Source organism: Microtus oregoni, unplaced genomic scaffold (assembly GCF_018167655.1).
Source record: "Microtus oregoni isolate MIOR12 unplaced genomic scaffold, Mior012 000004F_ref0000308, whole genome shotgun sequence".
NCBI classification, from domain to species: domain Eukaryota; kingdom Metazoa; phylum Chordata; class Mammalia; order Rodentia; family Cricetidae; genus Microtus; species Microtus oregoni.
The window spans coordinates 21,665,226-21,680,554 of NW_024543063.1; the positions used below are offsets into that span (position 1 = coordinate 21,665,226).

Here is a 15,329-nt window from a genome sequence, read left to right on the forward strand (position 1 = left end):
TGGTTATAGTGTTTAATTGCAGGAATAATTACAGGGAGGAGGTGTAGGTATATGGAGGGGAAGGTGTCTGTATTCACTGTTAGGAAATAAGGCGGATGAGGCGTGATTCCCTTCACAAAGGAAATAGAAATGCTTCAGTCAAGCAACAGACCTTGTGGCACATCCTGGGAGATAAAGTGGGCATTGTTCCCCAAAGTATGTTCTTTCAAGTACTCGTTCCTCTGTAAGTTTCCTTACTTAGCTTGTGTGAAATGAAATCCAGGGGCCCAGAACCCAGGCAGTACATCCTTTCCAAGGGAACTTCAAGTCGGAGGCAACAGAGGTATGGCCTATAAAACAAAGAGCTGTCACCCTAAACAACTAACTATTCTCCGGAGAGCAGTCTCTTGTCCCTCTAACTGCTAACACTGACTGTATAATATGCCTGTGTCCCATTGTTCAGACAGACGGCAGCTCCTCCAAGTTTCTCTCCAAATTTTGAATTTCATTTGCTTCTTATGGGAAAGAGAGAGGGACCGGGAGAGAAAGGTGAGTTGAGTTTGGACAGAGTTTATCTGAGGTGCCAGGTGACACACAGGAACCTAGATACATTGTAGATTCTTAGATCTTTGCCTCTGGGATTAAGAGTGAGGTTGGGGATGACAGTTTAGAAAGTGGCTATGGGTAGTATCTCCTGTCCCATCTGTCCTTTTATAATTAGGCCACTCAGTCTCTAAGAGGTGAAGGTGAATTCTCTTATCTTTGACCTGTTAGATTTTTGGCACACTGTTTAATAGAATACAGCTTAAGTAGCATGCTGAGGTCACAGCTTTGCATTTTTTAACCTTATGAGTGAAAATATTTGTCCCTGATTCCATGTAAGAACTGTAACTTTCTTGGTCCCAGCAACCAACTGTCAATTTCAGGTTTGTGAGTCCTTAACTTTAGATGCAGCCTCAGGTTTTCATGCTGTGGCTATAGACAGTGTGGGACAGAGCCTGGCCACCCCTCGGTGTTCTTTCTGAATTCCTGACCCACAGAATCTGAGTCCTAGAAGACAGTTTTGTGCCGTGCAATACTGGGACAGTCTTTTCTGCAGGAGTGGTATCAGCAGGGAGCCTAATGACAAGAGGAAAACAGAGGAGGGGTGCAGAAAGTGTGAGCGGAGAGAAGTGGGCGGCGGAAAACTCCGAGCTAAAATAAAAAAGAACCAAAGAGATTTTAAAAGATCCATATTGAGCGTATGTGGAACTGCGAGTCACATGACAAGGCTTCAAAACAACAGTTTTCTCTGTGATTTGAACCTTTCAAAAGTCGTGACTGGACATAGCTGCTCATCCCTGTTCCCAGCACAGTGGAGGCAGAAGATCACAAAGATCTTGAGTTGACTTCCAGGCTGGCCTGGGCTGCATAGTAAGACCTTGTGGGCGGGAAAAGAAGGGAGGGCAGAAGGAGGAGAGGGAGAAGTCTCTGAGAGGAAGGGGGAAGAGAAGTCGGAGTCAGTGATGCACGTATGTAGTCTGGCTAAACACTATTTTAGAGGACTTGGGTTTCAGTTCTGTGTATGGGTGCTCAGTCAAGTCTTAAAAAAATAATGTGATAGGTTATAAAACTTTTGAGTTCTATATTAAATCAACCACTAATTTCTTCAACTCGAATCGAAGATATGTGAGTATTATCAGAGTCCTTCTGTGTCTGTGGTGGAAGAGCACGTTCGATCGCCAGGACGTTGGTGGCCTTGAGAAGAATAGGCTGTAACGACAGGTTTCTAAACTCTTGTGTTCCGCTGGGAGAAGCACTGTTTGTCCACAAGGCTTCCCCATGACCACTAACTCTCATGATTTGTCTGTGTGTGAAGTGTGTGATTCATACCTCGCCTGATCAAGAAGAACTTATAGCAGTGACTCATTCGTAAGCAAAGTTGTTACCGCACCTCATTTGGAAAGATACGCAGGGTTATAGAAGGCAAAGATGAAAAAGAGGTATAAAGGTTTACACAGTCCCCAGACGCCACTGCCACGTTTCCTTGTAAACTTTTTGAAAAGTAAAAGTATTTTCAATAACATAATACAAAATGAACAAAACCCACTGGACACTGAGCTGAGATACCCATGAAGGGTTTGTATAAGCGGACAAGCAGGTGGTAAACTTGCTGATCCAGCCGTATTTGAACCAATGAAGCTTCGCAGAGAAAGCTTTTAGACAAGAACAGGCTTCCAGGTAGAAGCTCCAGAAGACATCTTCTCTCAGGGCTGGGCCAACGCTCATGTGGCTTCCCTAACAGGACTGAGGCTTGCTGTCTGCGATTGGGGATTTTCAAGCATGGCTTATACTGTTTTTCAAGAAATTCCTCAATTTGTGCCATCCTTTTTTACTGGGATTAGCACAGAGTGACCTGTGGGGGGAGCATTCATTTGTTGTCCAGGGCATGTTTCTGTAGGATTACTGTTTTCGTTTTTGCTTGTAGTGGAAAATCACACATTTTACCTTTATATTGACTAAGGCTATTGCTTTTTTTCCCCCCCTTTTCTGTGTGTACGTGGAGGCCAGAGGTTTATATTGGGTGTCTTCCCTTTTAGACCTCTGTTACTATGTCTTGAGCCATTGACTTCACTAGGCTCAGCTGGATCCTCTGACTTAACTCGCCACCACTGGAATTAAAGACATGTGCAGCCCCCTTGGCATTTTACATGGATCCCAGAGATGTAGACTCAGATCCTCAGACTTGCACAGCGAGAGCTCCCCAGCCCTGTTTCATTATTCTGGAGAGCTTAGACAGGAGATACGTGGAAAGTGAGCATCCGGTTTCATTACGTGGGCATTGTTTTCTCAGCCTGTTAGAGTTTAGTTCTGATCAGCATTCCAGAACTGTTGGGAGAAGATTTGTGGTGTAGGTGAGATTTTTTTCTTCTGTCTTCTTTGGATGTCTGTTTATGTATTTCTCTCCTTTTGTCTTAACGTGCTCCCATAAAGGACTTTGCAGATTCTCTCTGCCTTCCAGGAGGGCTTCCAGTTGGGCGGAACTTAATGCGGGGGCATTTTTTCTTTCCAAACCAAGACTCCCTGGAGATTTTTATACAGTGAGATAGAAATTTTGAAGCAAGATATTTCCCCTCCCACTACAGTTGGAACTCACTGAGGGAACAGTAGTCTGTAAACCATCTTTGTGGCCATGGAAACCCAAGCCTGTGGAAAGAGAGACAGCCCAGCCCAGACCTAAACAATTGGACTCTCTCTACCTATTCTTGCAGATCTGGTAGAAGTTGGGCATACTCCATGTAGAAAAGAAAGCTAAACCTGACTGCTAAGCTGTCTTTAGTTCCTGTTTGCTGAGATTTGGTGTAATCTTACCTCTTAAAATCCCGTTTCTGAATGATGGCTTAGTCTGTAAGCCCTTGCCAGGCAAGCATGAGGACATGGCTCTGGATCCCTGACACCCATGTGAGAAGCTGGGCACATGAAGTCACTGAGATGACTCTGTGCACAGAGGCACCCTGCTGCTCAACCCTGATGACCAGAGCCCACATGAAAAGTCGGATGTGGTGGTGCCCATCTGTAATCCCGCAGTCCTACAGGGAGTGGGAGGCAGACATGGGAGAACAGACCAGAGACTCACCAGTCTGCTAGCCTGAAGTACTTAGCCTGTCATAAATAAGAGAAAACTTGCCTCAAAAACAAGACAGAAGGACAGAGCTAACTCTGGAAAGTTGTCCTGTGGCTTCCATTTGTGTACCGTGGCATGTGTACACATTTACATACATACATCATACACATAGTAATAATGGAAATAAATAAAATGCTGGGTTTATTGGTGCATGTCCAGCCCCGGGGAGGCAGGAATAGGCAGATCCATGGAACTTGCTGGACAGCTCTTTGACGATTTGTCAAACTCTAGGATTACTTTGGTGCACCTTCTCAAACCATAATGTGGAGAGTGATTGAGGAGGATAGAGGATGTTGACTCTGGCTTCTGTGTGAACCTACACACACCCACTCAGGCAAGTGCACATACCACACATGCACATACATTTGAAACTGGACATTATGGCTGCAGGAGCTCATGGCAATGGTGGCTACTCACAAGCTCTCTCTTTGTCTGTCTCTCTCTCTCTCACACACACATACACACACACACACACACACACACACACACACATGTTCTCACATTATTATAAGTAAGCTGAAAGTGAATGAATAAATGAAAAGGTGCTCATTTTTCCATGTTCTAATTGAAAGATTAACATAATCACCGCAGAAAAATTTTTTAAAAAAGAATGGTAATTAAGACAGTTACCCATCATTGTCCATCCAGGAATAAACCCTACTCTACAACTATAGCTTACCCGTGACCCTGGTGCACAGTAATGTTTTCTACATTTGTAATCACAGAACTCCAGAAGCCTCAGATTTAATGGCTACTTAATGTTTTCTACTGCAGTTTTTCAATTTGTTTTCCCACTTACTAGTTTGACTGACTGGTATTACTGCCTGATGTAGGCAGCGTTTGTCAGTCTCCTTTGCAGGTCTTGGCACTCAGGACTGAATCCTTGCATAGTTTCCCAGGGCAGTATTCCCTTGCCTGTCATTTGTCTTGTTTGTGTCCCCTTAAATAATTTCGAGAGCTTGTGATTGTTTATGTTAATGGGCAGCGAGAAAACCCTAGATGCCCTTCTTTCTGTTTCACGTTTTATTTGTTGGTTGGTTTATTTTTTATTTATTCATATGTGTGTGTGGGTCAGAGGACCTCTCTTAAAAGCCAGTTCTTTACCTTCACTCTGTGGGGTCCCAGGAGTCAAACTCAAATGGTCAGGCTTGGCAACAGCTACCTTTTCTGATTAACTGAACATAAAATGTGGACTCTTTGTTGTTTATTTTTTATTTTATGTTATGGGTATTTTGCCTGAATGTGTTTAAATGCACCGTGCGTGCAGTGCCTGTGGAGGCCAGAAGGGAGGGCTGGATCCTCTAGAACAGAGCTAGAGACAGCTGTGAGCCACCGTGTGGGTGCTGGGAACTGAACTCGGGTTCTCTGGAGGAGCAGCCAGTGCTCTTAACAACTGAGCCATCTACCCTGTTCCAGAAAATCTTTCATACTGAAAATAAGGATATAATTTGGTTTGAGGTAGGAATTAAAGACATAAGCCTGTTTAATTATTTTAAATCTTTTCTGTTTAAGATGATTTTAAAGTAATAGAAAAATTGCAAAATAATAAAAGTGTACAAGAAAGCTCCTATATTTCACAAATCCAGTTCTGCCTATAATTAACATTTTATTAGTACTGTGTCATTGTGTTGGCTTTATTATTACTATGACAAAATACCTAGCAAGCAGCTTGAAGAAGCGTTTGTTCCTAGCTCATGGTTTCAGCTGTGATACTTGCTTCCATTGATTCTTGGCCCAGGTGACCTGGTTGTCATGGCAGCAGGTGCTTCTGGCAGTGGCTCCTCACTTCATAGTAACAGGAAGTGGGGATTGGGGCAAGACAAGGCATAAGAACATGTCCCTGGAGACTCACTTCCTCCAGGTAGTTCCCACTTCCCAAAGTTTCAGAACCCCCTCAGGGACTAAGACCTTCACCAGGGAGCCTTCTTGAGTGACACTTCATATATAAATTTTAACAGGACATTGGCTAGAAGTAGTGAGGTGGTGTTGGTAACACTTCCTTGTTAACTACAGTCTCTTCTTGCCTCAGTCACGTCAGCTCTGGCTGTCCTAGCATACCACGGACTGTCTGACTTCAGCAGTGGGAATCCGTTCCTCATCATTGAGAGATCTGTGATTAAGGTGCCAGAAAACAGTTCCTACTTAGGTATGTCTTGCTGGCTACCTTCCTGGTGTGTCCTCAGTTCTCACATGACCAGTGAAGAGAGCGGTGAGGGGAAGGAAAGGAACAAAGATAGAGAAAGGACATGGAGGCACGGTGGGTGGGAATGGAAGAGGGGCAGACACAGGGACACAGACATTTGCAAAGTCTCCAGTCTCTTACAAGAGAGCTCATCCCATGCTCAAGTCCCCATCCTCCCTGACCCCATCTGAACCTTATTATCTCTCCAGGACCTTGTCCCCAGACACTCCCCATCGGGCAGTAGGGTTTCATTCTATCACTTGGGCAAAGACACAACTGGTCCCCAGCAGTTCCTGTTGCCCATGTTGGTTGTTTTACTCATTTGGTAATGAAGACTTAGGAAGTCCCATTCCTGAGCATCTGTGTGTGAGCATCTATTCTCATCTGTCCTTGTGTGACTCAGAAGCCGCGATCAATCAGCCACATTGTATGACTTCTAAGCCAGTTTTAATTTGCTAACAGGAATCCATATTGTCCTGTGTGATTGGACAGTTTTGCCATGGTTCCATTTAAAAGTCTATTACAAACAGAGGTAGAAAAAAAAAAATCTCTGTACTATCCTGAGCGTGTGAGCTTTGAATGGCCCCTTCTGTCCATAAATGAGTCAGGCTGTGTTCAGGGGCTGCTTTCTCCAGCCAGCCAGTTCAGAATAACAGTAAGCAGTGGGTAGAATCAGGAAGCAGCTGTTTCTCTAGGTGAAGGAGGGGTTGTCTGGAATAACATTCACCACAGAGGCTGGAACTAATTGGCCCTCATGCTGTGCTATGATTGTTGCTGTATGGAGGATAACACCTACTCAGTCTATACCCAACTAAACAGGCTTGTTAACGAGCCTGCTGGTGGCTTGGTGACAGTTGGGAGGCTTAGGCGTTCCGTGTTTGATGTCATAGGTAATGATGGTTGCAGATTATTTTTAAAAGATCAACTTTTTTTGAAAACTGGCAAAGAAGTTTTGTTTCCTTGTTCAGCAGGCGATACCTGCACATGGTACAACAGACAGCCCCATGCAATATGCACAAGCGATAGGTGATTCAGTTAACGTTTTACAGAGTCTTTGAGGATCTCACACGCATACAATGCTTTTTGTTCATATTCACCTCGCATTCCTCCTGACTCCCCCATCACCTCTTCCCAACTTTGTGTCCTTATTTTAAATAACCTACTGAGTCCAATTTGTGCTGCTTATTTCCCCATGTGTGGCCATCCACTGGAGTGTGGTCAACCCATCATCAGCCATAGAAAACAGGGTGATTTTTTTACACAGGAATTTAACTGCAATGTAGTTATTACAGTGACTTGAATTTTCCATAGTAATATTTTTTTTCATTGAAAAAATAATGAAACCTATTAAACTTATTCTCCCTCCCCCTTTGGCCTACTTAGAATAAGCTTTGGCCCTTTTGGAATTTTTTCCAGCAGACACTGTTGGTGATAAGTGTTTTATAATTAAATATTCATTCTCAAATAATAAGATGATAAATCTTAGCTCTGCTATAGCTGATTCATTTACCTGATTCTTTCCATTTCTGTATGAGGAGGAATGTTTCAAAATAGTGGTGTTGCTTCTATCTGCTAACCTCCCCTTCTGCAGTAGTGAGTGATTTTTAGTTAAAGGTCATGGGCACTAAACAGGCAAGAGGACTGTTTGTCATTTATATTCAGATTTGGTTCAAATTATGCAAAATGAAGACAGTGGGTGCTATGAATTGAAATCATTAGTACATCAATTATTCTGTGATAACAGCTGAGGACAGGCTGCAGACCACATAAACGGTCCTTCCATTTAAAGTCAGATTCTCATTAGCTTATATGAGAGAGAAAATAATTTGATTCTAATTTATCTCTTTTTAAATGGACATTGTTCCCTTCTGAATTCAGAAGGAGAACATTTTAATATTACAGTCATTTATAGTATACAGGTCAAATAAATAACATGTTGTATGTCTAACAGAATATGTCACTGCTATAATTTATATTATAGCAATTCCTTGCTTCTAAGATATGCATCTTTTTGTATAAAACAGGCCATGAACACAATGAGGATAACATTAGGCTTCACGAGACGAGTGCCTGTATTGTTTAACTAAGGATTGCCTTTTTGTTTGGGTTTTGTTGTTGTTATTGTTGTTTTGCTATTTGTACAAAGCCAGAGCTTCATCTCATGGACTTGTAATGTTTAGATTCTCTGGTAAGAATGATCTGAAAATGCCTAAGAATATATGAAGAAAATCATCCTTTTCAGTTCTGAAATGGAGGTCATGCCTGAGGTCAGCCTCAAACTCATCCTCCAGCTTCTGTCTCCAGCATCTCATGGTGCCTGGCTGAGATTTATATTTCTAAGCTTAAAAGTAGTGAACATAGTTTTACATGTTGATAAAAGGAACAGTTTTTTTTTAGGTCCAAATTCATTATAAACCAAAAGTAAAAGAATAGTGGTATAGGAGAGTCTTCTTTCTATGTGTTGCTTTCATTGGTTGAATAAAGAAAACTGCCTTGGCCTTTTTATAGGACAGAAAATTAGGTAGGCGGAGTAGACAGAACAGGATGCTGGGAAGAAGAGCAGAGTCAGGCAGAGGCCATGATTCTCCAACCCAAGACGGACGTAGGTTTGAATCTTCCTGGTAAACCATGGCCTCGTGGTGACATACAGATTATTAAAAATGGATTGAATCATGATGTGAGAGTTAGCCAATAAGAGGCTAGAACTAATGGGCCTAACGCTAGAAATAAACGAGAGGAAATGACTCCTTTATAATGAGCAACATGAGCTTCAAGAGAAATCTCAACAGGCAGTTTGGCAAAGGCCATTGTTCACAGAGGTAACTTAGTGCATACTAAATGCATGGCGTAAAGATTGATTTAAGTAATGAGAAGTTACAACAACCAGCTTTCTTCCTCCATAACTTAATAAGCTGTTTAAGGAAGCCATTGGTATTATTGAGGGTCTGGTGACCCAGGCGGTGATATGAACCGGTAGATGGCATGCTGGGGTGGACATTCTGCAGAGCGCATAGATGGCGAGTGGACAGAGTAGGAAAAAGGTTTATGTCCCTTGATTTCTGAGGATCTTTACAAACTACGAACAACCATAAACATAACAAGTAAGTATTGATACCATTCTGTGCATTGACATGGGCTTTGGGAAACCACTTAAATGTCCAGTTGCAGGTAAGTAAATCAATAATCATTACAGAGTACAACATTATACAGCCATTAAAATTATATTGTTAGAGATTAGTTTAATGAATTTGAAAAACACTCATGGCAAAATAAGGTGGGAAGCAGAATACAAATCACTGTATATAATATGCCTTCAACATTATTTTTGTGTATTTCGCATCCTGGGATGGAACCCTGGGCCTTACACATGCTAACCAAGTGCTCTATTGCTAAGCTATCACCCTTGGGTTTTTTTTTTTCAAGGTGAAAACTAGCTTGCATAAACGGCTGAAGAGAAACATATCAAAATAATAATAGTGAGTAGCTTAGATGAAGTATTAGTATGTTTTATATTTTTTCTTAAATTTTTTTTCTTCCCAAATTCTTTTTCATAGTGTCTTAGTTAGGTTTCTGTTGCTGTGAAGAGACACAATGACCAGTGCAACTCTTTTAAAGAAAAACATTTCATTGGGTGATTTAGAGTTCAGAGATTCATTCCATTATCATGGTGGAACATGACAGCACACAGGCAGACATGGTGCTGCAGATGGAGACGAGAATTCTACATCCTGATCTGCAGGAAACAGGAAGTGAGCTGAGCTAGGCATAGCTTGAGCATAGGAGACCTCAAAGCCCACCCCCATAGTGAAACACTTCCTCCAGCAAAGCTATATCCACTCCAACACTGTCATACCTCCTAACTGTGCCACTCCCTTTGAGGTTAAGGAGGCCAGTACATTCGAACCACCACACATGAGAAAATGTTATTTGTAGTGGGAAAGCCAAGCCATTGAAATAGAACTAAACAGTAGCATCTTTTCACAAATCTTAACCTGTTACGTGTCTTGTCCTCCACTTCTTCTCAGACATTGGCTGGTACATTATAGTTTCCCAATGAATCTTGTTGAATAAAATCAGAGATTGGGGTAGACCAGCCACTAGCCGAATGAAAATCCAAACTAGGTACAAACAATCAGATTTGCCACTCAGGACTAGAAATCGTGGGTGGGCTCAAGGGAAACTTCTGAGATCCAAAACTCGGTAAAATCCTAAAGGCACTTTCTGATATTCTGCTGAGGAATGGCAGGCTGAGCAGCTAGAGGAGTTGATAGTTCAGTAGGTGAGCAGAGAGGGATGCTTGTCCTGGGCCAGGAAACCGGTGACCCCCCCCCCCCCCCCAGCTGAGAAACCATACGGTGCGGCTTCAGAGGCAGCCTCACTCGGGGTGAGATGCAGGATGTTGTAGGTTGTGCACTCCACTCACACTGTGACCACAGTGACTCAGTCATCCTTGATAGAAACTCACAGACTAATAGGAGCACCGTGTCACATGGGCATTTAGGTCTCCAGAAAAAGAGAAAGGAAAAGACGTTACAAATCTCTGCTGAGAACCAGTATTTAAGCCTGTGGTTGACGGAGGAAGGTCATTGGTTAAGTAATAAAGAAACTGCTTGGCCTCATAGGTTAAAACATAGGTGGGAGGAGTAAACAGAACAGAATGCTGGGAGGAAGAGGAAGTGAGCTCAGAGGCCATGCTCCCCTCTCCCGGGCAGACGCGATAGCTCTGCTCTCTGAGGCAGATGCATGAAGCTCAGACCCAGGATGGATGCAGGCTAGAATCTTTTCTGGTAAGACATGCTACACAGATTATTAGAGATGGGTTAACGGAATATGAGAATTAGCCTGTAAGGGCTAGAGTTAATGGGCCAAGCAGTGTTTAAAATAATACAGTGTCCGTGTAATTATTTCGAGGCATAAGCTAGCAGGCGGCCAGGGTGCTGGGGATGCAGCCCCGCCGCTCCTATTACTACATGTGGTCAAGACAGTCCACAAGCACAGTGTATTATAAAGCAAGAAAGTTTAAATGTAACTAACCAAACCTTTAAGAAGCTCAAACAGGGAATAGATATGTGTGTATGTGTATCACACACACACACACACACACACACACACACACACACATATACATTCTCTTATCTCATATATGACATAAGAAGGAGATGGGACTGATTATGAAAAAGACATTTTAATTTTTTTCACATTTTAATTAAAATATAATTACATGAATTTCCTCCTTCCCTGTCCTCAATGTCTGTACTCTCCAGTTCCCTCCAGATCTGTCCCCTCACTCCCTCTAAGAACCTTGGCCTTTTTTCTTTGTTACTGTTCTATGTGCCTATGCACATGTCTTAAATGAATAAATGCAACCTGTTGAGTCCATTAGTGTTGCTGGTATGTATATGATTTCAAGATTGACCACTTGGTATTGGGTAAAAAGGGGGAAATCTCCTTTCAGGTCTTGGTCAGGGTTGGCCTGGAGACTCCCAAGTCAATATAAGTTGTTGCTGTTGCCCTTGGTTGAAGGGTAGTCCCTATTGCTAAAGACACCACACGTTTTAGGCACAGGAGTTGGATGCTTTTGAGCTAGATCTGCCCTAGAAGCCTCCTCCCTGAGATCTAGATTTCATAGTATCAGCAAGTGCTGTGCAAGCTGCCAAGGAAGGAAAGCCACCGATAGTCCTGCCCAGCGGTGACAACTGTGAACCCCAGTGGCCAGCATAGCTTGATATCTATAAAGGTGCAGCTGCCAACTTGTATCTTGGCAATAATTAAAATTGTATAATTAGACTTGATTGCTCAACAGGAGCGAAATCATGCCTGGTACTTAATCCTAGCCCACTACCAGGATCTAGTGAGGCCATAGATCGTAGAGGGAGGACATACTTCCACCACGTCATCAGACTGCCATAATCCGCTAACTGCTTTGAAATGCTATGCCCACAGGTAAGGGTAGTTCTCATCACTCATATCCAGGAGCTTGTCTTTGCAGCAGAGATCAATACAGAAAGCCACAGCTGGTCAGAATGCAGGGAAATATAATGGTTTATTATTTGTGTTTTTTTCTTTTCTCAACTTGTATTTGCAGATTGTTTACAAAAGTAGAAAAATAGACATTTTGTGGGAGGTCTGAGAACCCACACACATAAATAAATACTTTTTAAAAAGTCATGAAGGGTTATAAATTAAGGCGGGGGCTTGGCGAGTCCACACAGTGCAGAATTCCAGCAGCTGACAGGAGGGTCTGAGGTCAGGCACACTGATCTCCCCTGGCCACACACTCCAGGTCCCCCATGAGCAGGCGGAAGAGGTTGGAAGTGACAGAGGCCTCCAGGCAGCCAACGGTCTCCTTCTCCTGGAACCTGTGCAGCCATTGGGAGAGGAGGCGACTCGGGGACCCTGGCTCTGCTGTGGGCTGAGATTGTGTACAGGCCTGCAGCTGGGACTGGATGTAGCGCAGTGTGCGAAGAGGCTGGTGCAGGATGGAGCCCAGAGCTGAGTCAGTCATGTTCTCCAGGACCTCCAGTGTCAGGGCCAGCTTAGCCTGCAGGGCCTTGGGGCGCTCCTGGACCTGCAGCCGCTGTAGGTTCCAGGCCTTGGGGAAGAGACGGGATCTGCAGTTGACATCTTTCTTGAGCAGCCACTCTTCTATGGCATCCCTGGCCTTCCTGAAGGCCTGCACCTCTTGCGGAGGCAGAGACTTGAACCGGGCTAGGTGGCATTCCTTTGTATCTGATGGGAGCCTGGTGTCACCAGGCGCAGGATGAGCGCGGGTTCCTGTCAGCACCGTGGCCAGCAGCAGCAGGAGGAGCAGGCGGCCCCCAGCTGGCTTCATGCTGCTCTCTGGGGTCTGTTAGGAGACGGGGATTCGCGTTGTGCACTCGAGGCTGTCCCCGGGTTCCTCAGTCTTGCTCGGCGTTCCCGTGTGGCTCTCAGCCTGTTGCTGTGTCCTGGCTGAGACGCTTCGTCTCCAGTGCCTTGCCATCCCAGCGCCATGCTTTTAACCTGGCCTCGTGGGCAGCCCTGGCTGATGTAGAAAAAGCGAAAACAAGGCTGGAGATTGACACCAGCCACCAGAGCAGCCCAGACTGGGGAAGCCTGGAGCAGGGCGGGGCCAGAGCAGGTGAGAAAGTGAAAGAGAAAAAGAAAGAGCAAACATCACCTGGGGCAAGGTGAGTCAGGAGAGTTCCCACTCGCAGCTGGGTACAAGAACAGGTTTAGGATGTGGGCTGCAGCCCTGGGTGGGTCCTGTGCCACATCCCTCTCTGGAGTGCAGAGAAGACTGAGGTCTAGAGAGAAAAATCTCAATCCTGGGAGAAGAGGCTCTCCTTTTTGTTGTTGTTGTTTTTTGTTCTTTGTCTGTGAGGCTGTATAGAGGTGGCTATGGTCACTCTAAATTGCTCCATTTTATTTTGAGTTCGATACTCAGGTTGGCCTGGTACTTCGTTTTCTTGTCGTTTCAGAATGCTGGCATTACAGATGTGAGCCAGCCACATTGGCTCACTCCCAAAGTGCTCAAAGAGAAAACAATGCGTGACGTGGTGGCACACGCCTTTACTCCCAACACTGGGAAAGCAGAGACAGGCAGATCTTTGTGAGTTCAAGGCCATCCTGGTCTACTTAGTGAGTTCCAGGACATGGAGGGGTGTGTAGAGAGACACTGGCTAACAAAAACACACACAACAAAAAACACACAAAAATAAAACCACCCCACTTTTGTTAATTTATTTATTTGGGCTTGTGGAGGTAGAGGGTACCATTTGGAAAACAGTTCTCTACTTCTACCGGGGGGGGGGGGTTCCCAGGTATCAAACTGGAGTCTTGCAAGCCCTTTGCATGTTGAACCATCTCTCTCAGCTCCCCAAATTGCACTGCTTAGGAACAGAGTTGGCCAATTGTTTGTTGGGAGTCACACTAACTTGTAACAAACATCTTTATTTGAAGGCTAGAGAGTTGACCCAGTGGTTCAGAGTAGACCAGGATGGCCTTGAACTCACAAAGATCTGCCTGCCTCTGCTTTCCCAGTGTTGGGAGTAAAGGCGTGTGCCACCACGTCACGCATTGTTTTCTCTTTGAGCACTTTGGGAGTGAGCCAATGTGGCTGACTCACATCTGTAATGCCAGCATTCTGAAACAAGAAAACGAAGTACCAGGCCAACCTGAGTTGCTCTTCCAGATGACCTGGGTTCAATTCCCAGCACCCACATGACAGCCCACAACTGTCTGTAACTCCAGTTCCAGAGGATCTGATGGCCTCTTCTGGCCTCCATAGGTCCTTCATACAACAGTGCACAGACTTGTGGGTGAAACATTCATACACATAAAATAAAAATAAATCTTTAAAACAAAACAAAAAAGTTTTCATTTATTCTCTAAGGATCCATTCAGCCCCTCCTGGTGGTAGACACTGTCTGGGGCATTGGGATAAAGCATTAGAATGGGAACAACAAAAGCCCATGGCAACATAAACCACCTCCTCTGGGCTTTTATTTGTGTTTTATTAAATAAAGCTTGCCTGAAGATCAGAGGACAAAGCAGCCATACTAGTCAACTAAACCTGCCAGGGAGTAGTGGCACACACCTTTAATCCCAGGACTCGGGAGACAGAGCAAGATGGATATCTGTTGATTTAAGGCCACCCTGGGCTACACAGTATCGTAGAAAAATATTGCAGAAAAAGAGAAACCGCTCACACAAAGGTGATCCCAGCAGTTGGGCTCATACGCCTTTAATCCCAGGAGGCAGAGGCGGTGGATCTTTGCATTCAAGTTGAGCCTGGTCTACAGAGTGAGTTCCAGGTCAGCCAAGGCTACACAGTCAAACCTTATCTCAGAAAACAACAACAACAAAAATGAAACATAGAGATTATTCAAGTCGACAAGTCTGTGGCAGATTTCCATCACGAAAATAAGGTGGGAAGAGACCTGCAGACTGCAGAGATAGAAGGTTCACTTGTCGCTCTTACAGAGGACCCAAGTTCAGTTCTCGGCACCCACATGGCGGCTCACAACCATCTGTCGCCAGTTACAGGGGAGCCAACACCCTCTTCTGAGCTCGCAGGCATCAGGCACACACATGACACATACTCATAGATGTAAGAAGGCATTCATACACAACAAGCTGAATTAATATGTCTTAAAAAGAAAAGTAGAAAGAAAACTGAGTAAATAGTATGAAGACCAAGATGTCACCCTGGACAGGGAAGAGACAGGGTCATCTTAGATAGGTCTCTATTTTTATGGGAGAATGAAGTTTGCTGCTTTAAGATGTCTTACCCTGTTTTAAAATGTTTAGGCAAATGGTATTCAAACCAGATTTTTTTGTATAGAGAAAATCATCACTAAGTTTTCATGATTCAATGGGTAGAATGTAATTTTTCAGGACTCTTGGTATGTGTCTACTGTGTTACAATTGCTTTTTCCAACCAGACCCTCAGTCTCCTTCAGAGTTACACTTGGGGTTTTCTTCAGTGAGTTCTTACCCAGAAGACAGTCCCAGTGCCTGTTG

At 44.1% G+C, this 15,329-nt stretch overlaps 2 protein-coding genes across 3 annotated transcripts in view; one reads left to right on the forward strand and one right to left on the reverse strand.

Annotated features, from left to right (window-relative positions):
- The window catches only part of Rhbdd1 (rhomboid domain containing 1), a 123,342-nt gene that overhangs the window by 27,035 nt on the left and 80,978 nt on the right, over nucleotides 1-15,329 (forward strand). The window lies entirely within an intron of this gene.
- LOC121446883 (interferon lambda-2-like) lies at nucleotides 12,073-12,657 on the reverse strand. Its single transcript, XM_041649785.1, has one exon. The coding sequence runs from the start codon at nucleotides 12,655-12,657 to the stop codon at nucleotides 12,073-12,075; it is 585 nt and encodes a 194-aa protein (XP_041505719.1).

Excerpts from the sequence above, each read along its gene's own strand:
- LOC121446883 (XM_041649785.1), bottom strand. The coding sequence starts at position 12,657 with ATGAAGCCAGCTGGGGGCCGCCTGCTCCTCCTGCTGCTGCTGGCCACG.